Source organism: Plectropomus leopardus, chromosome 7, assembly GCF_008729295.1.
Source record: "Plectropomus leopardus isolate mb chromosome 7, YSFRI_Pleo_2.0, whole genome shotgun sequence".
Lineage (NCBI taxonomy): Eukaryota > Metazoa > Chordata > Actinopteri > Perciformes > Serranidae > Plectropomus > Plectropomus leopardus.
In genome coordinates this window covers 29,109,911-29,136,105 of record NC_056469.1, presented here as the reverse complement: position 1 = coordinate 29,136,105, position 26,195 = coordinate 29,109,911, and the positions used below count along the sequence as shown (strand labels likewise).

The following is a 26,195-nucleotide window of genomic DNA, read 5'->3' as shown; positions in this document are numbered from 1 at the left end:
CATATTAAATGTATGACTATTACTATTTCGCCATGCATAAAACAGAATACTAAAGCATGTGAATGAAGCATGGAATCGTAGTAATTATTGCAGCCTGTGCATGTCTGTGCATGTGTGTGCGTGTGCGTGCGTGCATGTGCGTGTGTGTGCATGTGTGTGTTGTCCATTCAGTCAATGTGTTTGCACCATTTAAACCCTCCTACGTCCTTGATCAAGGAATCAGGACAGGGTGTTGCCATGGAGACGCAGCTCTATACAGTTGCCACAGCGATTAGAAGAAGAGCCGAGCTGAAGTGGTTGTTAGGGCGACCGTGAAGAGAGCGAGAAAGTGAGGCAGGGAGGCGCCTGGTAAACACACAGGAAAACAAGCGGAGGGTTTGAGTTGAGAACCCCCATGTGTGCTCCACCCTGTCAGCGTGGAGGAAATGAAGCGCGCCCCCCTCTGTCTAAAAAAAAAAAAAAAAACTTCCCCGAACTGAGTCAGCTCCACTGAGCAGGAAATTACTCATTTCCTCTCAACAAGTAGATGTCAGATGGATGTGTCTTTATTTGATAAACAGTGAAAAATGAAGCACCAATAGATGAAGTGAGGCGCAAACAAAGTCAACAAAACTCACCTCTGAGCTGGAGAGCGAGTCAAACTAGCGTGTTTTAACTGGGCTAACTGTCACATTGCAACAAGCCAAACTAAAGAGCTGGCAGCTGGCCTGGTGAAGGACATGTTGCCTACATGCATGCAGGTCACCCGTCCCTCGCCACTGATGCTGACCTGGAATCACTACCTCTTCTGGGTTCAGTTAAGCCTTGGCAACTGATCGTTTCCTTAAAAGCCTAAAAAAAGGCGGCTCTCTACGGACCGCCGAGGCGTGCAGGATTGATTAGTGGCACACTCTGTCCAGGCACAAGTATGTCACCTCTCCAGGGAGGGACGGGCCAGTAAACAACCACAGAATTGGTGTTGGTGTCTGAGGAAAATCAGCAGTAATAGGTTTTCACAGCAAACTAGAATACAGGGGGCCGGAGTTGGAGAGAAGGTTCTGGTTTGTGTGGCGTGAGCTTGAGCTTCTTCATTTAGCAGAATGACAAGAAAACAAAGTTTGGTTGTGAAGCTCGAGGTGGGAGGGAGAGATGTGGGACAAAGTGGAAAGAGACAGGTGCATGTCGGTGTTCCTAAAACAATGGGCAGTTTTTGTATTTGGCCAGTTGATTTTTCCCATTTACCAACTCGGTCAGCAGTTGGATCTGCAGCAGAGACTATGAGGCAATTATAGTACTTTAAAACCCTTAGCCCATGATTGCTGCAATTTGCTTCAAAACTCACACTTGTTTATGTTTTTATTTAACGTTTGTTTCTACAGGGACAAGTATGGAGTATAAGCCAATGCCACACACCACAGCATCTACAGCCCACATACAGACAAAGCAATACAAGACATAAACTACACCAAAATAAAAATACCAACGGCCAAAAGTTCTGGTATGAAATATGCCAAATAAATATAGAAATTCATTGATAGCATATTAAGCAGCCTAATATTGTCTGTAAAATATGTTGCCAAGACAACTTAAACAGAAATGTGTAATATGCAGACTCAATTTGAGGATTTTAATCACAGATCCATTTATCTACCAAAGCTGCACAGAGCCCTGCTTCTTCAGAGCATACGGCACATCCATGACAGTCATGGCCTTTTGCTTAGCCAGCTCGGTGTAGTTAAGTGACAGCAACAGGGATCAAGCTCTCTTGAAAGACCTTCAACACACCTCGGCTCTCCTCCTAGATCAAATTGCAGGTTTGGTTCACTTCACCACAGCAAACCCAACAGTGGATAGCAGGCTTGGTGATTTACGTTGATGCTTGGCGCACCACGTCACTCCTCCTCCTTTGCTTCTGCGACTAAACCTCTGATGAGTCACTCTGTTAAATGCACCGCTTATTTATTTAGTTATATTTAAAGTTATTTTACTTTATGTTATGCTCCTTCCTAAACATTCAAACAGTACTGGATATTTACTGATATCATCACTAGAGATGCAATGATGGATTATTTTAACTATCACTTAACCTGTTCATTATTTTCTCAATCAATTTTTGGATAGAATTACAGAAAATAGGGAATAAAAAAATCCAAAGCTATTTATTTTATCATCATGTAGTGTTTTTTTTAAATAATTACAATTAATTAAGGCTTAAAGTTATGCATATTTAAGAGCGAGGCCCCTTGAGTGGCAGACTGTCAAGTAATTGCTACAGTCAGATCCACCCTCGCTCCTCCACAACTCCAACCTCTCATCTACCCCCTTTTCCACCCAAATTAGCATGTGTATGCAAGTTTTAAAACATGGGAATATTCTCTTAAAATAGGCTATCAACTCCTTTCCCACTGCCAGTGGACCAGAGCTGTGTATACGCCTCTGCAGCAGACCAGTATGCCTTCGCCGATAAAAAGGCACAAATGAGCTTGTTCACCCAGATGTTGAATTTCATGCTGAAAATCAATGCTGATCAAAGCTGAAGCTGATAAATACCCATGACAACTGTAAAGTCATTTGACCCAGGTGTAACTGCCAAATGTTTCCTTCCTGTTACATACAAAAGCCAGATGTTAGTGGGTTTTTTTATGTCACTTTTGGCTCCAAAAAAACCAAGATATGATGTCCACCATGCCGAACTTCAGGCTTCAAAAATCCACAAACCAATAGCATCATGGTAGCTACGGCCATTATTTATACAGTCTATGGTCTAAACACACACGCATTATATACCATGTCCCACTGTCAAGAAACATCTGTAAATCTGCTAAGAAATCAAAACAAAAATACAAGTAATCCAGTGATAATCGTCTGTACATCCACTTGTAAATTGCAAACAGGAAGTACTAATTACTAATTCTGCATACTTTAAGTGTCAATTTGCCAAAATTTAAACAAACCTAGGCTAATAAAAAAGCCCAAAGATGCTGTATTGGGGAGGTGTACTAGTCTTGATTTTGTCTGATGGTGAACCCACGGTGCTGGACTTTAAAAACTCCGGGGTTAGCCAGTCAAACCGAAGCTGCTGCCCAGTTTGATTACTGTGCATCTGCTGCGCCAACATTTTAACACATGCTGGACAGTGACTGTGCAGGCGGCTCATTTTGGGCAAGCGTCAGCAACCAAATAACTAGCTTCACCCAAACTAGTGGTTACAGAAAATCCAGCCTGATTATATGTCATTTACACAGCAAGATAGTCTAAATTAAGCCACGCCGAGGAGGTCTAGTGTCAAAGCACAAAAAAATGTGACCCCGTTGACTCACAGCGTGACAGACAGGATGCAAACACAGACACAGGAAGCTGCGTGACGACAGTACTGTGAACTTCATCTTACCTATCCAAACATCGTTGCCAAACCAGGAGAGGTTCTTCTGAGAGCTGTCATAGTAACCGATCTTCTTGTAACTGCCTCCTAGATGATTGGGAGAGAAAAGAAAAGACAGAAAATGGAGTGAGAGAGCGAAATAAAAGCACAAAAGTCAGAGGGGAAGAAAGCTTAATTAGTATTTCTTGTGTAATTCATTTCCTCCCCTGGTGTTCTGTGGGGGATCATGATTTCAAACAATAAAACACAACTTGACAGAACTGATTTCAATTCATAAAACCGCCATTTAGCTATTTTTCTGTCCTTCCTGTGGCTTTATATTAATGGTATGCGTGGGCACAGAGAAGACACAATGAAGAGATAAAAAAAATGAGGGATGAAGAGGTGAATTAAGAAGGACAAACAAAGAAGTACTAAGAGGAGAAGGAGGAGAAAAGGAAGGAGAGGAAAAAAAGGAGCTTATGTGGCAGTCTTGACCAGGAATACTGATGAGGCCCCACAGTGATTCAGGGATGCGAGTCAGGTCGTCTCATTGTGGATGTCAAATTACCTCGACACCACAACAGGAAATATGAGACAGAAAGGGGCAGGATTATAAATTCCCATCCTTTAGGACGCCGAGGGGAACAGAGGTAGAAAATAATCCTCAACCTTATCCTGTGCGGGGAAACTCATTAAGTCACTGGTGACAAATAGGATGCCATTTCTAGAAACGGCTTAAAACGAAGGCTTGTGCCCAATTAGAGCGAAGCCTTGAGTCAACACATTTCTGCATCAAGCCTGTTCGCACGTGCAATTATGGGATATTGAGACCAATCGCTGTGGCGCTCCCCCAAAAAGAGAGGCTTTGCTTTGAAATGAGATGAGAGCAACAATCGATACATGAAGAATGCAGTCAGCTGTGATTTTTTTTTTTTTATGAATAAGTGACATTTACTGTTTACTGCAATACAACATCTGTGGGAGGACAGTGTGGGAGTGTTTTACCTTGCAGTTGCTCGATAAGCGTCATTGCCATCCTGGAACCCTGGGCGTCAAACACCACTTGGCCCTGAGACACAGACAGGAGGAGGTGTTTTCTTAATGCAAATGATTAAAGGAAGAATTTGGCATTTTAATAAACACACATATTTGCTGTTTTGCCAAGAGTTAGGTCCCAAAAAAGCTATTTTTCTGGGTTTAGAATCAGTGTAGAATACCCAGATCTACTGGCTCATGAGGCTTACGCACCAGAGACTTATGGTAGCCAAGCGCGTCCTAGTGCGGCCGAGTGCAGCCGAGTGCGGCCGAGTGTGGCAGAGCACTGCCAAGTGTGCCTGAGCGGGTAACTTATGCCAGTGGAGTGACTGACTTCTGGTTTAAGCACCTTGCTAGATTGGATGACAGTCTAAAAATGTAATCTTGCAGCTCTTTAAGACGTTCCAAATATTTCTGAACTGGATGGCTTAAATCTAGATAGTGAAGGGAGTTGTTGTGTGGGTGTTTTGAAGTTCATAAAAAATTATTTACTGATTTACAGACGTCTCTTTCCCGATGTAAGTCAATGGGGAAAAGTCTTTCTGGACCAGTGGGCATCATGTGACGGACCCAAACGGTGTAATTCCACTTTTGGCCACTATGTAAAATTTGCATCAGAGCCTGGCGCACTCAAATCGTTGTTCCTATTAGTCACATTAACAAAAACATAAATAAATAAGCTCCAGTTTCAGAAATACCAAAGCTTCCCTTTAACTATATGCATAATATTGGGGCTGTAGTTTGCAGTGGTGCTGAACTGAAGGATGTTTCTAATACTTTGTATGCCCAAGTTTACCAACACGAGGGGGGAAAGAATATCAAAACACCACTGCAAACTACAACCTCAGTATAAACATTAAGTTGAATTAACAACTAAAGTTTAAACAAGAACTGACCATGATAAGCTCCAGAGAGGTGTAATATGTGGCAGAGCTGCTGTGCTGGATTGCAATAGATTTTTCGGGTGTGCCTAACAAGGTGTCGAGGGAGTGTAAGTGAACAGTTGCTTTATTATAGTAAATTCAATTCTTATTTTCCTTGTGGAAATAGTGGACACTCGGTTGCTTATTTCTATCGACAAGGAGTATTTTTACGCTCTGTTTGCAGGTCAGGTTGTTTTGTTTGTTTGTAATGAATCTCTAATGCAATCTTTCAATAAAGAATGTAGCTGGTTAGAATTTGTGCCACTAGCTGATTCTAAAAACACAGCAGTAGCAGGGGTGACGATGGTATCACACAAACACAAGCACAGGATAAAAGATAATATGCAGGAACGTAGTGGAATATCAAATCTGCTGTTATGATCTCCATTAAAAATAAAGATGTTATTTATTAACAGCATGCACTTCTATTAGACATCGCTGACTTTGAGATATTAAACACAATTTTTTATTTGTTGCTTCTCTTAACACAAATAAATGCAATCTACACCGTCGGCCTTTGCAAAGATTTGTAAAGACTGTGTCTGCACAGTTTGATTACCATGAAAAGTAGTAACTGGGATCATACAGGTTAAAAGGCACAGCAGTCACAAAAATACCAGCATAAATCACTGCATATTCACGTAACCTTGGGGTACTAAAAGTAGAGCATTGGCTGTTGCTATCTGCACTTCTTTCCCATCTTTTTTTCTCATAACTTACCGAAACACCTTCAAAGGAGCTTGTGTTGAGCGCCCTGTAGATCTCAGAGGTGATGTCATGGTTGTTGTAGTTAAAATCCTCAAGTCGTCGGCCCTTAGCCTTCAGCGGTGCCACGGTCTTGTTGAGGGCGAGGGCCAGAGCCCACACTGCATCGTAGGCTAGAGGGGCCTCCTGAAACCCGCCGGTCTCTTCAGGGTTCATTCCGCCCAGACGCGACATCAGAGCGGCGATAAACTCCTGCGATGTCTGATGGAAAAGGGACGAAAAGGAAGTCAAAGAGGAGTCCCTCTGAAGTAATAAAATGTTTCAAACAAGGATAATATTAGGTGCATTTTTATATTTCTACTATTAGAGAACTACAGCGTGCTGCAGGGATGACATTTTTTGTATGACATGTAAGTAAACATTGCCCTGGTTCCCTCGTCAAAAAGCCTATGGGATTTTTCCGTTGCATTTTGGATTATTGCAGGACGTTTGTACAGATTTGAAGCAATTCCCTCTAGGCCTTTTTGATATATGGTCCTCACAAGAATGAGACAAAAACACGGACGAGCAGACATCCTAAAAACATAATGCCCCCAACCTTGGCTATAGCTGATGTGGAGGCATAAAAATCTATTGACTTCAACTCCATGAAAATGCAGAAATGGTAACTCATTTCCGTGACTTAGGACTAATTACTGCAGCACTATTTTCCTTTAAATATGCTGCAGTTAAACGCAAGAGAAGTATTTTTTCTATCTTAGCTCTGATTATTATTGTCCTGTTTTTAACTGACAATAAAAACAAGTATAAAACATTCACATGTGGGTGTAGCTGGAAAAAAAGACATTCACTCATGAAAGAATAAGTGGATGTGACATGTGGCACCAGAGCTAACATGACTAATTCTGAAAATCGAAAAAGTGATTTTCTTTATCCTAACCGATTCCTTTTTCTCTCACAAGTGCACAATTAAGCTGTTTTTGTGATTAAACACCAATAAACATTATCTCTCTCTGAGAGCAGGGATAGCTACATGTGTGACGGAAAAATAATTGCTACCAATCATCAAGGCGTCCCTGTGGATCCTCTGAGGCCAATTAGGGCCCACATACCCCCCCAAATTCAGTTGTGTCAAATTCATCTCATTTAAATTCCACCTTGGCATTTGGCATTTAAATATGCCACTACCTACTGAAAACTAGCTGACAATGTGCTATTGCAGACCCTGCAGTACTGGCACACTGGCTTCATCTGAATGCTCTATCTCGGAGAAATATGCCAATTTCAAACTTGGAAATTGAATTTGAATAGATTGACTATGAGTTCGGGCTGTAATTCTTATCACCCATCGAGCAGCACGTCAACAGCTAAATCAGCAGGTAGCAGCAGGTGCTTTATGAATATAAACAACAGCTGCTGATGAAGTGTGAGAGGAGGAAAGGAGGGGCCGAGGGGGGAGATGGGTGGGTGGATGGTGGAAAAGGTGGGGATGAGGAAATGATAAGAAGAAGGGAACGGTGGGTAAACAAGAAGAATGAAAGGATGATCCAGCATAGACCAGCAGAGCCAGAGAGGGTCGAACAATAGGAGAGAGGAAGAGACAGTTTAAGCGGATTAGAGAAGGTGAAAAGAGGAGAGCGACAGGCGAAAGAGAAGCAGAGAGCGACTGATACCTTAGAGGCAAAATAACAAAAGAGGACGTTCAGAAAGAGTGTGACAGTATTAAGCATCTACTTCTCTACTCTCTATCAGCCATTTATGAAATATAATATTGATTCGGGTCATACACAGTTCACTGACATTATTGCTCTAAACACTTTTTCCTGGAAAAAAAACTCTCATGGGAGTCGATCTTTTTTACATTGACGAGAGAATATGTTTGTTATGGATAAAAAAAAAGCCAAATGGTTACAAAGAGTTCATGGCAATTAATGAAAAGATAAAAGCAGTCAAACTACAGTACCAGAAAATTTAAGACGGAAGACTTCAAAGCTTTGGACTGACTGACAAGCAATAACTGAAAACTGCAGTGCAATAACTTTTTTAACAAATAGCAAAAAAAATTAGGGTTTATTATTTGGATCTGAATAGTTTACGTGTTGTGTAGTTAATGTTAGCCCCTTTCTGTCACAACAAATTTCCATCTGGACAGTTGTGTGGAGAGAAACAGGTGTTATTTTTTGACAAAAATGGAACAAGGCAACTCAGATAATTTGGACCTGACCTGGTGTACATAGTTCTCAAGCGGAAAATTAGATATATTCCTGCACTTTCCTTCATTTTCGCATTGCACTGGTGAGAAGAGGCTTTTATTTTTGTTTTAGGAAAAAAGTCTGGAAATGTTTCTGGAGAGATGTTTTAGCTTTTTGTTTTATTGTAATACAAGATCGTTACTTGCCAGCCGACCGCCATTGTTTCACACATACGAGTTTACATGATGTCACCCACCAGCTTGAGAATTTATTGGTCTGGCGCCGTGCAGTGCATTCTGGTAGTTGTAGGTTTTTACCCTCATGAGCAAAATCGTCTTTTTTCTCTGTTTTCTGCGGTCATGTAGCACCAGTTTCAAAAGTATTTGCATCTTTCTACTGCAGTTACACTAGTTTTTTTAAAAGGCCATCTTTCTAGCAGTGAAATACTTCTTAAATGCAGCTGCCAGTCATGTAAATCACTGCTCGTGATCTGCAGTATGGTTCTGCTACTGTGTTGCCTATTTCTCGCCACAGATGTTATCAGAAACTTATTTTAGTGTACTGTTTAGCTGTAAAGTGAGTATGTTTGTGACCCGGTCACCATGGTGAAAACATCCGAGCCAACACACAAAACACTGCCCACAGGCCCGATCATAAACACTCTCATTTTACAGCTAAACAGTACACTATAATACGTTTCTGAAAACATCCAAGGTGAGAAATTGGCAATGCAGTAACAGAATCTTGATTCATATTTGATCAGCGCTGCCTAATTTGACAGTTTGTCCGCAGTCCACAAGAAGTGATTGACAGCTGGCGGCTGACGGTTGTTTTTGGTGAGCTGCAGCCCATTCAAGCAATTGCTTTTAGAAGCAGTACGAAGAGGAGGAACATGATATTTTCATAGATCATCCATCTCATGTACTTCTTTCAGAATACAGTGACAATTCAGCAAATATGACAAAAAGTTAATTTTATAAAAGTTACCAACTGAAACAAGATTAGGAGTGTGCAGCCATACTTGCAGGTGCTAACACACTATTGTTTCAGGTTTTTAATTTGAGAGACTCTGGTACATAATCGGCATCACAGTTACACTTTATCCCCACTTTTCTTGTCACCTTTTGGATGCGCGGAGACATAAAAAAACAGGTGATAATTGGTGTAAACCAAAGTGTTTATTTTTTAAGTATGCAAGAATTATTCCATTAAAATACTTTGGAGTTTACTGTTGTGTTTGAGCGTTGTGGGTAATGCACTTCATGATGATTTGCAGATGTTTGTGCAACATTCTCTTTGCTCCAATGTAATTATTTAAATTTCCTGACTGTTTTCTGTTAGTATTTATCAATATAATTCTTAGTTTTGTTGTATTTGTGCAGTTTTCTATGAGTTTATACCTTGAGAAATACAACTGGGAACTTGATTTCCCATGTGTGCTTGTGTGACAAAGCACAGGTGCGCTCTAGTTGATGTCATTATAAGCTCATTAAACATTTCCAGTGGACCTAAAGTATTTTGCATTGTGATGTATTTCTCATAAGACGTTTCACTCACTTCACTCTGTAACATAAATGTGAGTTATTATTTGTTACTGTTGATGTTTAAATTCCCCAGCACTGATCAACATCAAACATGACTCAAAAATATGGGAGGACGGCAACGACCACAACCTCAAAATGAAAATAACTATATAAAATCATTTTAAATATCTTATTATGATACATATAAATATATAAGCTCTCTGGACATTTTCCATTGCTTTTTAAAAATAATGGGGCAGGTCAATTCCATCCCATGGCCCTTTCTCATCTCCTCTCTCACCCTCTTTCACAAACAGCTTTTCTATCAAATTAAGGCCAAAAAGCCCAAAAATAGTCATAAAAAATATATAATAACAAAGATTTTCTAAATCTACTAATTTATTGCAATAGACACTTCTTCCCATGTTGTTCATTCCCTTTCCTCATCATGTTTTCGAAAGAATTCAAACCAATTTGCTCAACGTCAAGGGTTCAAATACTTGTAAAAGGCATCTGAATGCAGCACAAGAAAAGTGATGCTGATCCAGGTTTCAAAGGGTTAATATCTATTCAATAATTCTTACTACAGTAGTGGGAGAGATAATAGTGTTTGTGTGTTCCCACCATGTTGGAGATGCCGCGGACCGTCTCAGGATTCAGCATGACTATCTCAGTGGTCACGTGTCCCTCCACAGCCTCCGTCATGTTCTCCACCGTACAGTTGATGGCTGGGTCTTTGATCTTGAACCAGTTGTCTGCGTACCAGCCGATGAGGAACCACACATACTTCTTCCCGTAGAGCTTCTCCTTGAACACCTGCAGCGGGGAGGGAGGGAGGGAGGCAGAGACAGAGAGGTGGATGAGGGGAGGGAGAGAATGATAAATAAGCATGAGGAGAATTATTCCCAGAGATGTGTTGAGCATGTTGTATCACTGCCAAACAAGGAGATTCATTCAGACATTCAAACAGCTCATTACAAAGCTCAATTTCTGCTAATAGCCAGTCAGGTTCAGTCTATTGGGATCAATGGAGCGAGAAAAGGTACTAACCTCACAAAACACCTTCCTGGCTTCGGTCTCATAAAAGAGCCCCACAATGATCCTTGCATCCTGGCGCTGTACCGAAACATAAAACAAAACATTGCTTAGTTACATCAGAAGCAACAATATACTGTAGCTTCACTAAAGCACAGCTTGATGTGGCGGCGCAGCGTGCCAAAGTTCCTCCTGCTTTGCAGGACGACACGTACTGCTGTTCAGGAGTTGCTAATTAGCATGGTGCATTAATTTCCTCTATCAAATCGCCTCTATGCTAATGGTATCGTGTGCAGCTGTGAGCCAGAGGAGGAAGGAGAAGGGGGTTGGGGGGGGGGGGGGGAGGGACTACCAGCAGCTGAGGTGAATTTTTAATCAAAGCACCTTGAGGTTCTTGACAGCGACAGCCGGGTCGGTGAGGAAACTCTGGCGGACGCTGATCTCGATGCCTGCCTCCTTCGTCCTCTGCTCCAGATCGTCCAGCGTCTGCGAGATGAAAGGGAAGGACAGAGGGAGACGGACAGGGAGAGGGGGGTGAGAGAGGGGGAGGTTAGAGAGTCAGCTGAACCGAGACAGAGGGAGGCTGAGATTACAGAGAAAAACAAAAGAAATGCAACCAAGTCCACAGAGACGAAAAAAACTCCTCAAATAACTAGATATATCGCCACACGGATGTACGAATGCCTCCGCACACCATTCATGTTGCACTTACAGTTTACATCCATGTCTGTGAAAACACAGAAGATCTACACAATCATCACCGTTTCAAGGTGTTTTTTGTTTGGTTTTTTATTGGTTGATTATTTTTTTGGCATTTTTGCCTTTATAAGACAGATCAGAAGATCGAGAGAGGGGACGACATGCAGCAAAGGGCCACAAACCGGAATCGAACCTGCGGCTGCTGCGGCAAGGACATTGCCTTCATTAATGGGGTGCCTGCTTTATCCACTGATCTACCCAACACCCCTTCAAGGGGCTTCTTGCAGGTTAATAAATTATGGCCAAAAACATGTTGTATGAGGTCACCATGACCTTGACCTTTGACCACCAGATTCTAATCAGTTCTTTCCGGAGTCCATGAGGATGTTTTTGTCAAATTTGAGAAAACTTCCTTTAGGCCAACCTCACGTATCACATTCACGAAAATGAGATGGATGTAAGGTCACAGTGACCTTGACCTTCCAAGACTTCACAAGACTTCCAAGTTCTAATCTGTTCATCCTTGAGTACACTTGAACGTTTGTGCCAAATTTAAAGTAATTCCCTCATGCTGTTCTAGAGATATTGCAGTCACAAGAATGACACTGATATGGTCACAGTGACCTTGACCGTTGACCGACAAAATCTAATCAGCTCATTCTTGAGTCTACTTGAACATTTTTGCAATTTTTTTTAAGTAATTCCCTAAAGGTTTTCTTGAGATATTGCTTTCGCAAGAATGGGCCAAATGTACAGTCACCATGACCTTGACCTTTGACGACTAAAATCTAAACTGTTCATCCTTAATTCCACTTAAACATTTGTGCCAAGTTTGATGAAATTCGCTCAAGGTGTTCTTGTAATATCATCACAAGAATGAGTCGGCCGAGGTCACAGAGACCTTGAGCTTTGACATCTGACCACCAAAATCTATTCAGTTTATCCTTGAGTCTACCCAAACATTTGAGCCAAAGTTGAAGAAATTTCCTCACGGCTTTCATGAAATAATGCATTTACAAGAAAGGTCACCATGACCTTGACCCATGACCACTAGTCTACCCAAACATCTTTACTAAATTTGAAGAAATTCCCACTGATTGTTCTTGAGATATCATGTTCACAAGTATGAGACTGATGAGGTCACAGTGACCTTGATCTTTGACCTACGATCACCAAAATCTTATCAGTTCATCGTTAAGCCCAAGTGAATATTTTTGCAAAATTTGAAGAAATTCTCTCGAGTCATTGTTGAGATATCGCTCTGGTCTCAGCTGTCGCCAACACAGAGGTATAATAAAATCTGAAGTGTATATGAGAAAAGCCAAGAGAGAGATGGACAGTGTGTATGATGAAAAAGAAAGGCAGCATGGGAGAGAATAGATTTTTAGACAAAGAACAAGAGTTGAAAGAAGGAAAGAAGAATGTGAGAAGGGAGAGGAAAGAATGTGAGAGCGCGATCATTAACCTCCATTACAGGAACCAACCCAAGTGTCATGGTATCGACCGCCGTGCCTGGGAGAGATGTATTGCTTGATCAATATTTCTCACAACCAATACCCAACAAATTACTTCAAAAATCCTCCATCAATCGCCTGGAGAGATTGCTTCAAGGAATATCACATAGCCTGAGAACACAACAGCTCTCATAAACAAACATACAGAGGCAGCCAGACACTCTTCAAAAGTCAGGACGTGATAAAAAAAAAGAAAGTGAGGGAGATAAAAGAAAGACTTGGAGATAAAACAGAGCCGTAAAATTGACAGTGAGATGGAGATTTAAGGTACTGACTGAGGTGAAGACTTCGGTGGTCTGCTGGATGGTGGCGATGCGGGTCCACTTCCACTTTTGGAAGAGCTGCACCCTGGTGGGGTTGTGAAGGGTGGCCGATGGGTGCGTGCGGAAGAAGGTGGGGAAGCGCTGGCGGTTGGAAAGGGCTGGCGAGCTGGAGCCGTAGGACAGCTGGGGAGCATGAGACAGAAATAAAAGAAGAAGAAAACGGAAAGTTTAGGGAGGCAGAGAAAAATATACTTTTGAAGGTTCTTCTAGGCATCTGTACTAAACAGACTTCAATCAAAATGTATTCAAATCTGGACTCTCTTGTTCCTCCCCTGTACACAGAGTTCTTTGATGGCAACTGGTTCAAACAGCACACAACAGAGAGGAAAGCCAGCAAAAAGACGCAGAACCAGAGAGACAATCCCCGCTCCCATTTTCTCATTTTCATCCACACCCCCTTTCTCCTTTTCAGCCTCCCTCCGGCTTATCAGGTGTGCCGATAAACACTGTAATTTCAATAAAAAAATTAAACACTGCATGCAGGATTTCCCATGCATACATTGCCATGAAATTGTGATGACACATTCTGCTATTACAAACAGAACAAATTTAGAAAAAAAGGATCTAATTATTGTTGTTGCAAACAGTAGCACAAGTGATCATCTGCTTCTTTCATTTGGACCCGTATAATTTGAATTCTTAGGCACAATTCCCACAAGACGCAGACTGCTAAGATGTGTGTCCAAAACAGTGGGGGAGAGGGATGGTGGAGAAATGCCGACAGAATCAGGGAGACGACTGTTCCTCCAACAATTAGTTTCATACTGACAACTGAAGATAAAATCCTCGACAGTTCTCCTTTAAAACGGGAAACATGGAGTTTAGGGAACCATTAGAGATAGAGATAGCGTAGCCTCCTCCCCAGCTCTCATCTCAGCCCCATTACCTACACAACCCTGGGATGTTCACCGATGGGAGCGAGAGGGGGCTTGACGTTAGATGACAAATGTCATGTACAATGTAGACTCCCAACAATAACAAATCCCTTTGGGCACATGCAGGTAGACGGAGGCATCAATACAAAGGAAGGGAAACTATACAGGAAGTGACAGCTGATCTGGGCGAGGCATCGAAAGATCTGGAGAAACCAGCAGCAGCTTTGTTGATGACAGGAAAAAATGTGATAGGTGTTTATAACATACATGAGCACACGCAGACAGTGTGACAGTTAAATGACAGAAAAAATAACATTTTCTTTTTCTTTTCTGGTCTGGTCCGAAATTTATGCAAACAGGCTGAACCGGCATTTGTCATCAAGTCACATTGTGGTAATTTTAAAAGCAGCCTTAGTCACAGCGCTAAATCCAACTCAAATTGCATAAGTAATAACATGACAGCATGAGTATATGTTTGTAAACTTACTAATGGAGCAACTAGTGTCATGATGTGGGGGTGGTGGGGGGGGCACAGCGTGAGAAAGACACCAATATAGCAACATTTTGAATTTGAAGCCAACAAAAGAGCAGTCCTTAGTGGCTGCAGGCGCTGCTGTGGGCTGAACTTTCATCGGAGAGAGGCTGTGTTACTATTTATATCTGTTGCTCGCTTTGAAAGCACCACAGTGAAAGAGGACCGGCTGATTCATGAAGTTGAAATGAGGAACAATTTGGACAAATCCTGTTTATTTCACTGCAAAAACCTTAACATAGTGTCAGCTGGCTGGAGGGAGAAGCCGAAAGTTTCTACTAAGGTAAATGACCCAAAATAATAACAAGGTAATGTTAGTCACTTGCTGTTGGATACATTGTTTGTCATTTCCAGTAAATATCACAATATTAAATACATGTTTTCTGATTTAAAAAGTAACCTTACAAATGTAGGAAGTCAACAATGTAGCCTACTCACACATCTTTTAAGTGTTTACGTCTGGTCTGATCTCGAGCGCACAGCTGATAGCGACGAGGTTTGTTTACATGAAGTAACAGAAGTGCATATTAAATGGATTCAGTGTGGACAGAAAGCTCTTGTGTTTCGTGATGCTGCGTGATGGTTAGAAGCTTGTTTTCTGTTGGGACACGGTGTCATTTTGTTCCTCTGAAAATCGGCTGCTGAGTCAAAAGGAACATCTGGTAAAATTCAGTAAACCAGCTCAGTCTGGTGTTTGGCTTAATATCAAAGCTTTTTGTGAAAATTTTCACACACACACAAACCGAACCCTACTGACTATATTTTAATTAACTTAAAGTCAAAAAATCACCTGAAATGACAAAAAACAGCAATGAATTGATCCTATTCTCTGAGAAATAAAGGTGCTAATGAGAACCACATAGGTTTTTTTGGCTTGTCCCCATAGAACCCTTTCGAAAAAACAAGGAACCAATTCCATTCTGGTTCCTTAACCTAATTTTGCAAATACTCTACTAAATATTTCCACCCCCAATAGCATTTCAACCAAAAATAAATTGGTTCACTACCTGAAAAGTTGGTTCCCAGCTGGAACCAAAAATAGCAGGGTTCTATTAATTCTAATCATCAAAAGTTGGTCCATACTTATTTTTTGGATAGAAACAAATATCTGTCATAACAGAACAAAAAATTTGGTAGGCAATCAGTGCTGTCAGCCATCTTGCCACTACTGATTACTTCCATTGTGTATTGTGAAATGCCCTATGTTGATGACACATTCTTGATTATAATGGTTCCTCACATAACTTGTGGAAACATGGGCTGGTTCACTAGAAAGCACCAAGAATCCAAGAGTTCTGAACAGAACCGGTACAAAAACCAGAGCTGATTTAGTGGAAAAGGAGAAACTGAGGGCAATTACTGTACAGAAAAGTTCGGGAACAGCAGCTTTCTGATATGACAGGAGATATTTATGACTGAAAAAAAAAATGTGCAAAATCATAATTAGCCGTTGTGACAGCTCCATTGTCGTCTGAAAAAACACCGGGTGACGTGTTGCTTGATTTCTATTAAACACGGCTATTGTAGTTTATTTTGAGTTGATCCCACACACACTGTCCCTCTGCCATAAATACTCACTCGAGCTCCAAAGTTGTATTAATGCAATAAATGTGTGTTTTTGAGTGTTGACAGTCATGCTAGCAGCTCTGGGAGGCTGTACGTAGCCACAGCTGCACTCTGAGCTTAATGCAAATATCAGCATGCCGAAATGCTCAGAATGACAATGTGGATGTATAGCACATAATATTTGCCATTTTAGCATGTCTCTTGATTAGGCATGCTGAAATGTGCTAATCAGCACTTCTCGTAAAGTGCAGCTGAGGCTGATGGGAATGTCATTAGTTTTGCAGGTATTTTGTCATTTCCAAAGTATTGGACAAACTGAAATTTTGACCTGACTGTGGCACAATAGGAAAAGTTGGAAGATCACCATAGTAACGAGGATACATTAGTCCTTTTTACACAGAGAGTGTGCATAACGGGCTGCTACGAAGTGTCTTGTTTACACCGCCTTTGCATTTTACACAGAACCAAACAACGGCGGCAACATGCCACGCCAGTGTGTGATTGTAGATTCTAGCACTACTAGATGACTAGATGAAATTTTATTCTACCTTTATTTTCCTCCCTTTTTTTTGTTTGGCTGTTGATTCAGTGGGTGGGAAGTGGGAGGTTTGGTAGGAACTTTTATTCAGATGTTTTTTGATATATTTGGTAAATAAAAAAGACCTTGATTAAAAAAAAAAAAAGGGAGCAGAAAATGGAGTGATTTTGACACGTTCAGTAGCTGTGAGCACCACAAATGAAATCCAGTCAACTGAATTATAAGCAGAAATCTCAGAGGCCAATATCTCAAACCAAATAAAATGAACAAAAAACGTAACATGGCTATGTATCACTCAAGGAACATACTAGAGTAGGGCTGGGCGATATGCTGTAAAATAATATTGTGATATTTTTAGGCTATATCACAATACACAATATATATTTTGATATTTTGAAATCTCCAAACTACTGTAAACTACTAAAACACAGAATTACTGAAATACAGTTAAAACAAACTATAACATAATTAGGTAAATAAACTACTGTTATAAGAAAGTTTATTAAAAACCGTTATAATGAAGTGAAATAAAGTACTTTTATAATTAAACAAATCAAAGTGGAACCCATGGTGCTTTTATTTTGAAGGACGCAGCTCGTCTTGGTCAGGAAGTGTTGATGTTTTTGCTGTGAACTTGAAGCTTCTGGTCAAGAGATGGATGTTGGTTTTATTCAATAATTTAACTGTCACTGCGGTGCCTTTCACTGTGAGGATTCATCCACTGTGAGCTGGAAACAAAAAGCTTTCCAGTTCATATATTAGAAAGATTTCCAAGTCCTCTCATTACGTTAGACTATAACGGCAGCACCGTTATATGTGATGGAAACAAACCAACAGCTCTCAGTTCATATATTAATATTTTTCGCAAAGCATAGTGGTGCTCCATGGTTGCAAAATGTGACTTAATAGTCACTATCTGGACTCTAAAAGCCTTGTTTTTTGTGTATGTGTGTGTATGTGAAAAGCAGAGAGTCGCAGGAGAGAATTAGAGAACCAAAATGCCAAATCGAGTCTCATGCTGGTGGCTTAAAAAAGCGATGTGACAATCTATATTCAATGTTCAGGATATAGTCATTTTAATATATCACCCAACCCTAAAAGAAAGTTGTTGTTTTTTATCTTAAACTAGGTGAACAGACCCTTTAATGTCGACAGCTCTGTTCAGCCTTGATGCATTTTATTATTAGTCCAATCTTGTTTTTGCAGCAGTTTCATTAGCACCATGCCTGTAGGCTGTAATAATTTAACTGTCAAACCCTAGAAATCACCAAACAAGGAGATGCAAGTTTTTTCCCCACATTAACACTCAAATACACCTCGACCAGACACGACAACAGAAAGAAAAATTAAAATGGAGCAAAAGACTTCTGCGGCAGAAATAGACTGATGTAGCAGCACTCTGCGACACACAGGCAAAGTTCCACATCGAAGCTTCCCAAAAACCACAAACAATATCTCTTTGGTTCTCAGCTCGTCAGTTCTCCTGTTGCCTTGTAGTAGCAGATCAATGCCCGTCTGTGGCTTACAGTGCTTTTAGAAAAGGAGATGGGGGATCAAATTAACACTGTGCCAAGAGGAGCCGATCGAGAGCCCCTTCTTGATCAGCGTCCAGAAACGGAGGTTGCTTTTGCCTCCCCGGCGCTCTGATGAGGCTGTTTGACATGCGAGGAGGCTTCTGCAGGCAGGCAGCATACAGAAATAATTGAGTGTGGCGGTTAGGAGGTTGTGCCAGTGGTGGCGTGTAGTAAAGAGAGACAGATCCCTTTGTGTGCGAGGAGAATCGACTGCTCGAGTTGAGGGAGCGAGGCGGAAATGAAGAGTGGGAGAGAAAGACTGTAGAGATGGAAAGGAGGAAGGAAGGAAAGGAGGAAGGGAAAAAGTGGCTGAAAAAGAGCGGGCCAGCTCCAGGCGGCGACGACAGACAGAGAAAAAGAGGAAGGAAAAGAGTCAAAATGTGGAAGAGTTTTTAATGATTCGGAGGAGAGAGAGAGCAGAGACGAGAAAGAGGGGCAGATGCCAGCCACTAGAACTGATTGTTCTCGATGACTAATCTCTGGATGAAACTTCAATTATGGGACAAAGCTAATAAGCAGAGCACTTTGAGTGACAGAGAGGCAGATCAAGAGGAGATGGAGAATGAGATAAACAAAATAAACTCACTGATGAAGGCACAAAAAGCAGGAGTGTTTTAGAAAAATAACAACATCATATCTCTCGCTGATTTAGAGATCTGGGACGCGTTTGTACTTGTCATAAATGTATTATTTTTCAGTATGTGAGGTCAAATAATATGTTTTGCCCTGCACGTAATGTCAATGCAGTATAGTGAAACTGCTGCCTGAAGTGTTGTCGCTAAATTAAAGCGCTGTGTTGAGTATTTTAAAATCAATAAACAACTACAGCATCGATTTAGGGAACTTAGTATAATTACCGAAAGTAGAAGCAATCATCATTTAAATGAATATCAACTTATATGGTGCATTTTTGCCTGCACAAAGCAAAGGGAGGAAGCAACAGAGCTTAAGATTTTGTTATCAGTCTCAAGGGTTTTTCATATCAGTTTCTATCACTTTCCATGCTATCCGGAACAAAAGTCCACCAGAGACATGGGACGAGAGGCAACATTGTCTTCTTATTTGTTTGGCATCTCACTCTTGTTCCCTACGGAGAATCAGTGTCGTTATTTAAGCCGCTTTGGACCACATGTTCTTAATAGTAAATAGCTGAATTTATGCAGAGCTGCCGTGAAAAATAGTTGTTTTTTATCTGTAAGATTTCAGCCTCCTCCTATATACAGGTGCAGGTGAATCCCCAGACCTCGCTGCGAAACGCTGTCGTTGTCAATTTCCTACCCAAGAAATTGTCCCTGTATGAAAACTGTTGAAAGCGTGCTCTGTGGATCTTTTCTGAGGAGCAGGGACAGTGGAAAGAGATGTTGCTGCAGAATTTTTTAAATGTTATTTGTCAATGCTGTAAATCTAACAAACAAAATCCCTTCCACCTGCGCCATTGTGAGTGTAGAGGCTGAAATCTCAGAGACAGAAATCTCAGAACCTGAACCCACTAAACCAAAACTATCTGCAAAATTGGATATTGCTACCAGAGATTAGTAGGGCTGAGTATCTGTTCTCAATACCTCAAGAACCAAGCAGTAACAAAATATTTTCAGTTAAACCTTTGACACCTGGATCAACATCAGTTCTCTTGTGCTTGGTTTAGGTGCCTTTCACAAGTATCTAAAATCTTTAATCCCTGGGTTAATTGGTTTGGTGTCTTTTTGAAAACCATCATAACCCTAACCGATTTGTGCCATATCTAAGGAATTAGCGCCCCATCAACGATTAGTGGTATTTTATTTATTTATTTATCTTTTTAACTTCACACAGTCCCAAACACTGGTTTCCTGGGCAAAAGTTTTGTCAGTTTGACCCAGGTCTTTACTCCCTTCAGCAGACTGGTGATGTGATCACAGCCTTCCCATAAGCAAAAATTACCGGTTCATGTCAGAGATGAAATGTAATGCATTGTTTTTTGTAAATTTATGAATTAACAGTGCATGAGAACCGCCTGGATGCTAACAGGTAGCCCCGTCACTATTGAGTATGTTATATCTTATGGAGTTTGCAATTCAGCGTGCCAAGATCGCAATTGGTAAATGGACCTGCAGTTGTAGAGCGCTTTTCCAGTCATTTACTTCCAGCGCTTTTGCGCTGCAAGTCACATTCACCCATTCATTCAAACACTGGCCGAGGCCTCCGTACAAGGTGCCACCTGTTACTCAGTTTTTACACAGTCATAGACAATCACACACCAACAGCACAGCCATCAGGAGCAATTTGGGGTTCTATTCGGATACTCTGGCATGGTGACTGGAGGAACTGGGGATCATACCGTCATCCTTCCAATTAGAGGACGACCCGCTCTACCAACTAAGCCATAATCGCCCAAGATAGAACCAAAATGTAAAAATATATGGCTATACTACCCCACTCACACTAAAAGTATCGAATGAAATACTCTGTTGGCATTGGTAACACTTAGGGTACTGGTATTGTTATTTTTCTTCCTGTTTGTATGCGAGTATGTACAGACAACGATCACTGTATAACTTTGATCAAAAATGTAATCAGAAGCATTTTTTTTCTCTGATTTCTAAGCAGATTTATGGATGTTTATTCATGATGGTAACTGGAGATGAAATTAAATAATCCATCTATTAGCTATCTTCAGTGTAAATCACACTGAATCTAAAAATACGTTTATCATGTCTGTGTGTTTAGACTGGACTGAGGAGTACAAATTCTGACATAAGCTTCAGTTTGAGGATTGAAAAAAAAAGTCCTGAAAGCGTGCACTTAGGAATAAACGGTAAGAGACACCCACCACTATGAGGTTCCACATGCGAGCAGCTTCCGCCACCAGCGTGGAGACGCCGCTGCAGCCCGGCATCAGGACGATCTTGATGGGCTCGGTGTACAGAAGGTCATACAGCAACTTGGTGGCTTCTCCCGGGTCACACTGGAAGGACAAAATGACAGAGTGTTTAATGGATGGACGGATGAACAAATGGGATGGGTGGATCAATAATTCGGATGAGAAATTACTTGAGGTGATCGAAAGAGAGAGAGAGAGAGAGGGGGGGATCAGAGCAAGGGAAATGGGACAGATAAGGGTGAGGCAGACAGATGGAATGAGAGCGGAGGGTGAGGAAAAGGAACAAATAGGGAATGGAGTGTGGGAGATGGAGGCGGCTGTAAACAGAAACAGAAAGCAGTAAACAGAAGAGGACAGATAAAGTAAAGGGAAATGACATTGAAGTAGAAGGGAGCAACTAAAAGGCCAATGCAAATGTGAAGCGAAAAAGACAAGCAGGACAAAGAAAAGGACGAGTAAGGGAAATGGGAAGAACAAAACAGATGGGGTCAAGAAGAAGCAGAGGAAAATGGCACAAAAGTAGCACGCAGATGCAAATGTAAAGGGAAAACACAAGCTGGAGGAAGACAAGAAAAAAAATGATCCGCTCAGAGTTCACAGAGTTCACGTCCACACAGCCAGTATCAAAACACAACGCGCAGATCAAGACATAGAAACAGAAAGGCAGGCTGAAACCAAACGAAAGCGAGCACGACGACGACAACAGCAGCCATCACAAGCCATTACAACCCCCCAATAAAGTCATTTACAGCATGTCTAGGTGGCGAGAGTGCGGCTGGAATGATCCATCACCGCTCTGTCAGCCAGATTACAGACAGGCCGTCACCGCCGCACTGCTCATCAGAGTCACTGATAAACTGGGCTGACACATCTAATGATTCACCACGGAAGAGGAGATGTGGCTCGCAAACACAAACACACATGCACATTTTTAAAAAAATACACTCTAGTTGAGTGTCACAAACAATCGGAAAGCAGCCGATGACGGCGCCGACCAATATGGCTCCTAATTGGGGTGTTTGTCTCAACGGCTGAATTGTCTCTTTGAGGCAGCCCTCTGTTTTTTCTGAAGAGGTAATCACCACTCAACAACCAGGGAATATGTGAAAAGGCCGTGCCTCTTATTGATTGATGTGTCTTCCATTAACTCAAGATTGGGTGGAATTATAGAGGTGTCATGTCATCACAACGAAAGTCAGGATGTCGGCATGCACGTAATCTGAACCCAATCAAAGTAGGACTCTGACTGCTGACTTTGTGCAATTAAAGTCTCCATGTTTTTTCTTTTTATTGGTCTAAATCCAAGTTAAAGGAATACCTCAGCCTCCAAATTATCATTCCTATATCAATTACTCACCATATATTACTTAAAATATGTGGAGAAAACTTTGTTTTTCTCAAATGAGCACAAGAACTCAAAAATGGAGAAAATCCTTTAAGAAATTAAAGTCATAGGGGTCCACGTTTAACAACACCAAAACTTTAAACGTAATCATAGTTTAGAAAAAAAAAAAAAAAACAATTTACAAATCATGGCAACATGTGCACCCACATAGAGAGGAGTCTCCAGAAAATAGATTAAAATATTAAAATAAAAATACATTTAAATAAATCATTATTAAATAAATCATTATTACTATATTAAACAAACAGCTTGTGCGGTATAATCCAAATCTCAATTATTCAGTCGTATATTCAGCACTTCCCAGACAGACAACTTTTTCCAACAATCTGAATGTTTAGTGAAACTTATTTATGCTTTCTTCAAAGCCAGACTCCATTCACAAAAACTCATTTGAATTCGAGCACTGGAGCTGCTTGTCTGAAAAATGTCAACTTTATTTATAATCATTATAATCATGTACTTATGTTACAAAATTTCTATTTCTTAAGTCCATTTTTAGACAATTTCCTTGGCTTTAAAAACTTTGTTTTTATTTTCGCTAAATTTCACCTAATTATCTTGTTTTGTTTTTAACTTTCCCTTTTTGCCTTTATTTATTTATTCATTTACTAATTCTGTCCTATATTTTGGGTCATTTCTTCTTGAATTGCTGAATGCCATCTTTCTTTGTCTTTTAAAAGAAATCAAGCCAATCTGGTCAAGTTTAAAGGGCAGCAGTAGTTTAACAGCTGCTGTGTTCAGCAAGGTAAAATGACTGTTTTTGTTAATGGAGTCTGGCTTTGAAGAGAGAATATTTAAGTTTCACTTTCAGCATGAGTTGTGTGCGAGTTTGTAAATGGATGTTTTTATATTGTAGCAACCCTGAAGGACTAACATGGAGGTGACTGATGAGGAGTTCATGGGGCGAAGATATTGCCACTTGTTCAGCTGGATAGTTCAGGTTCAGAAAGGGGAGAAGGCAGAGGGAAAAGGTAAAAAAATGTTTTGAAGAACAAGTTTGAGCTACCAGTCTTTTTATTGTTTTGGGCACTCAACCCCATTATTAGCCTGTATACCATGGTGATAAAACCTGCTTCTCCGATTGAAGTTCTGCCACCGTGTCCTCATAAATTGAGCTAGATAGCTGTGTAGCAGACTAACCAGTGCTACAATATAGTTTTGCTCTTTTTAAACTCTAATTCCTAAAATTTTCCGTTTTTAGGATTCTCTGTTCACCGTGGAGGTATGCGAGGAAAGTTTTCTTCAAAAATTTAGCGTAACACAGGGTGAGAAATTGTTATACATCTAGGGAGTTGAGCAGTATTTTAAAACACTTTATTAACTGGATCACATAAATACCTTTAGGACATGTTGTTAAAACCGTGCATGTCATCAAGGTGATGACTGTTGAGACGTCACAGATGCTGCGTAAGTGTAGATTCAGTGGGCGCTCAGGATTAGGGGAATTTGGGCACCCACAAGGAAATGGTGAGGTGACCAGATTAAGATCAAAAGGGAACAACACATAAACCTGCGTCCATCCCTCTATTAATCTTTGTTGATGTCCTGACACTCTACTCAGTGATTTCTTACAGTACAGTGTTATAAAAGTGCATCATTTTGCATCACCTTTTGAACTGCTGCCGTCTGACCCAGTTCGCTCCAGCAAACACGGAAAATAATCTGATGCACTTTTTCTGAAAGGAAGTTTTGAAGTTTTTGTTGCTATGTGTTTTTTATGTTACTTAATAGCAGCAAAAATGGCATTGGTAAGAGACAAATTTGGACTTCAAGGTGAAGCCCTGGTGGTGTTAGGGAGTTAATCAAGCCTTAATATCTTTATAATGGTACATAAAAAAGTTTGGCCTTTATTGGGAAGTCTGATATGTAGAGGAGTAGTGAAACTGCATCTAAAGAGGTATTTTATTTTCTATTATCAAATACTCATGATGGGCTTAAAAATGTCCATTCATTAATTAATTGTGTCAACTACTGCAATATTGTTTGAGCTGCTACATATCCATCATATCTCACTAAATTATTTGTAATTCAGAGGTTTTTGAGAAATATTTCACATTTGAACAGACGAGATTCATCATAGGAATGGTGAAATTTAAGCGAATAATCAACAGGCTATGCGATGCTGTAGGAATATGTGAAATATGCGGCTTTAAGCTTTGATTTTGGAAAAAAACACATTTGAAATTGTGTGAAATAAACAAAGTTTTATGATTTCTTCCAAATAACATTTATCGATCTTTAATTTAAGGAAAGTGCGCACGATTTGCAACCCTATTCTGCACTTCTGTTCACAAAATAATTATTGCTTTCTGTGAATACAGTAAGTGTTCTTCAGATATGCTTATTTAACTTTAAATACATTAATTGCAGGAACGATCTCCCAAATATATTTATTTTTTAATTTTTTTATTATCATACATGCAGTCCTATTTAACTCACCAAAAAATATTTCCATTTAAGGTTGTACAAGACATGATTTTTTTTTAATCAACTTTAGAGGTCACAGAGATGGAATTATTAAAATACAACACTAAAATCATTCCCTTCCTTTGCCATTTCATCCTAAACCTTATGGCAAAATGCATCTGTAAATATCTACTTATTTTAGGTTTGTTTTCTTTACTTTTCTTTCTTTCTTACTGTTTATGCTTGCTTGTTTCTTTTGTGTACATAGTTATAATTTGTAATATGCTTTCCTTTTTTCTTTTCTTGTTGTTATTTGTATTATTAATAATGTCATTTAAAAAAAAGGGGAGGACTTTGAATAAGTCTTTTTAAAAACTCGATGTCCAATTTCACCACAATTGTCAAAAGATCATAATAGTTCATTTGTTTTAATTTAACACTCCACCATAAAGGGCAATGTGGCTTGATCTCCGCAAATCTGCAGCAGTGGAAGTGCTGGGAAAGCTGGAATTTACATCTTTGGACTCACTGACCAACAACAAAAAAAATTCTGCACAGCAATCACATCACTGACATCAAATTATTGTCCTACGCAGATCATTTTAAAAACAAAAATCAGAGTTTTGGTGTGCACGTCTGTAAAATTATCTCTATGCGTTGCTGCTAGTCTTCAGTCCGCGGGATTAATTGCATTAATATTGACTGGGAAAGCAGCTTCGTGGTATTGATGCCATACAGAAATTGCCTTGTGCAACTCAGTGCCGAGAGGCTGCAGGTTTTCCTTCCAATCAATCACCACACCAGCTGATTTTCACACATCACTTCCTACTCTCTGCTAAAATCAGCTGCTGCAGGGTTCAGACCCACAGCCTGTTGGTTGCCTCTTCCTCATGAAACTCATTGCCGTGTTATCTTGTGGTGCGAGGGAGACGCAGATTTATGCGCAGACCTTTTTAAAATACTGTCTTTCCCGAAGGTTGTTTGTGTTCTCTGTCACTGTGGCTGTGGGCTGGCCGCATGCTGAGAAGAAGCTTGTTAGCTTTCTGGTGTTACTGAGTTTTAACTATAGTCTCACTCTAACAGCTTGTTTTCCTAAAATTTCCAAATTACTCGCTGCTTTCAACATGTATAAATTAACTAAAGAAGT

At 40.4% G+C, this 26,195-nt stretch overlaps 1 protein-coding gene across 2 annotated transcripts in view; it reads right to left on the bottom strand.

Moving 5' to 3' along the window:
- gabbr1a (gamma-aminobutyric acid (GABA) B receptor, 1a) overlaps positions 1-26,195 on the bottom strand; it is a 95,135-nt gene that overhangs the window by 30,225 nt on the left and 38,715 nt on the right. For both annotated transcript variants that reach the window (XM_042490951.1, XM_042490952.1), the window contains exons 8-15: positions 21,187-21,321; positions 13,245-13,415; positions 11,141-11,242; positions 10,772-10,837; positions 10,346-10,537; positions 6,022-6,267; positions 4,349-4,412; positions 3,371-3,448 (exon numbers count right to left, since the gene is read on the bottom strand). In XM_042490951.1, coding sequence (XP_042346885.1) covers positions 3,371-3,448; positions 4,349-4,412; positions 6,022-6,267; positions 10,346-10,537; positions 10,772-10,837; positions 11,141-11,242; positions 13,245-13,415; positions 21,187-21,321 — 1,054 coding nt within the window. The remainder of the gene's footprint in view (positions 1-3,370; positions 3,449-4,348; positions 4,413-6,021; positions 6,268-10,345; positions 10,538-10,771; positions 10,838-11,140; positions 11,243-13,244; positions 13,416-21,186; positions 21,322-26,195) is intronic.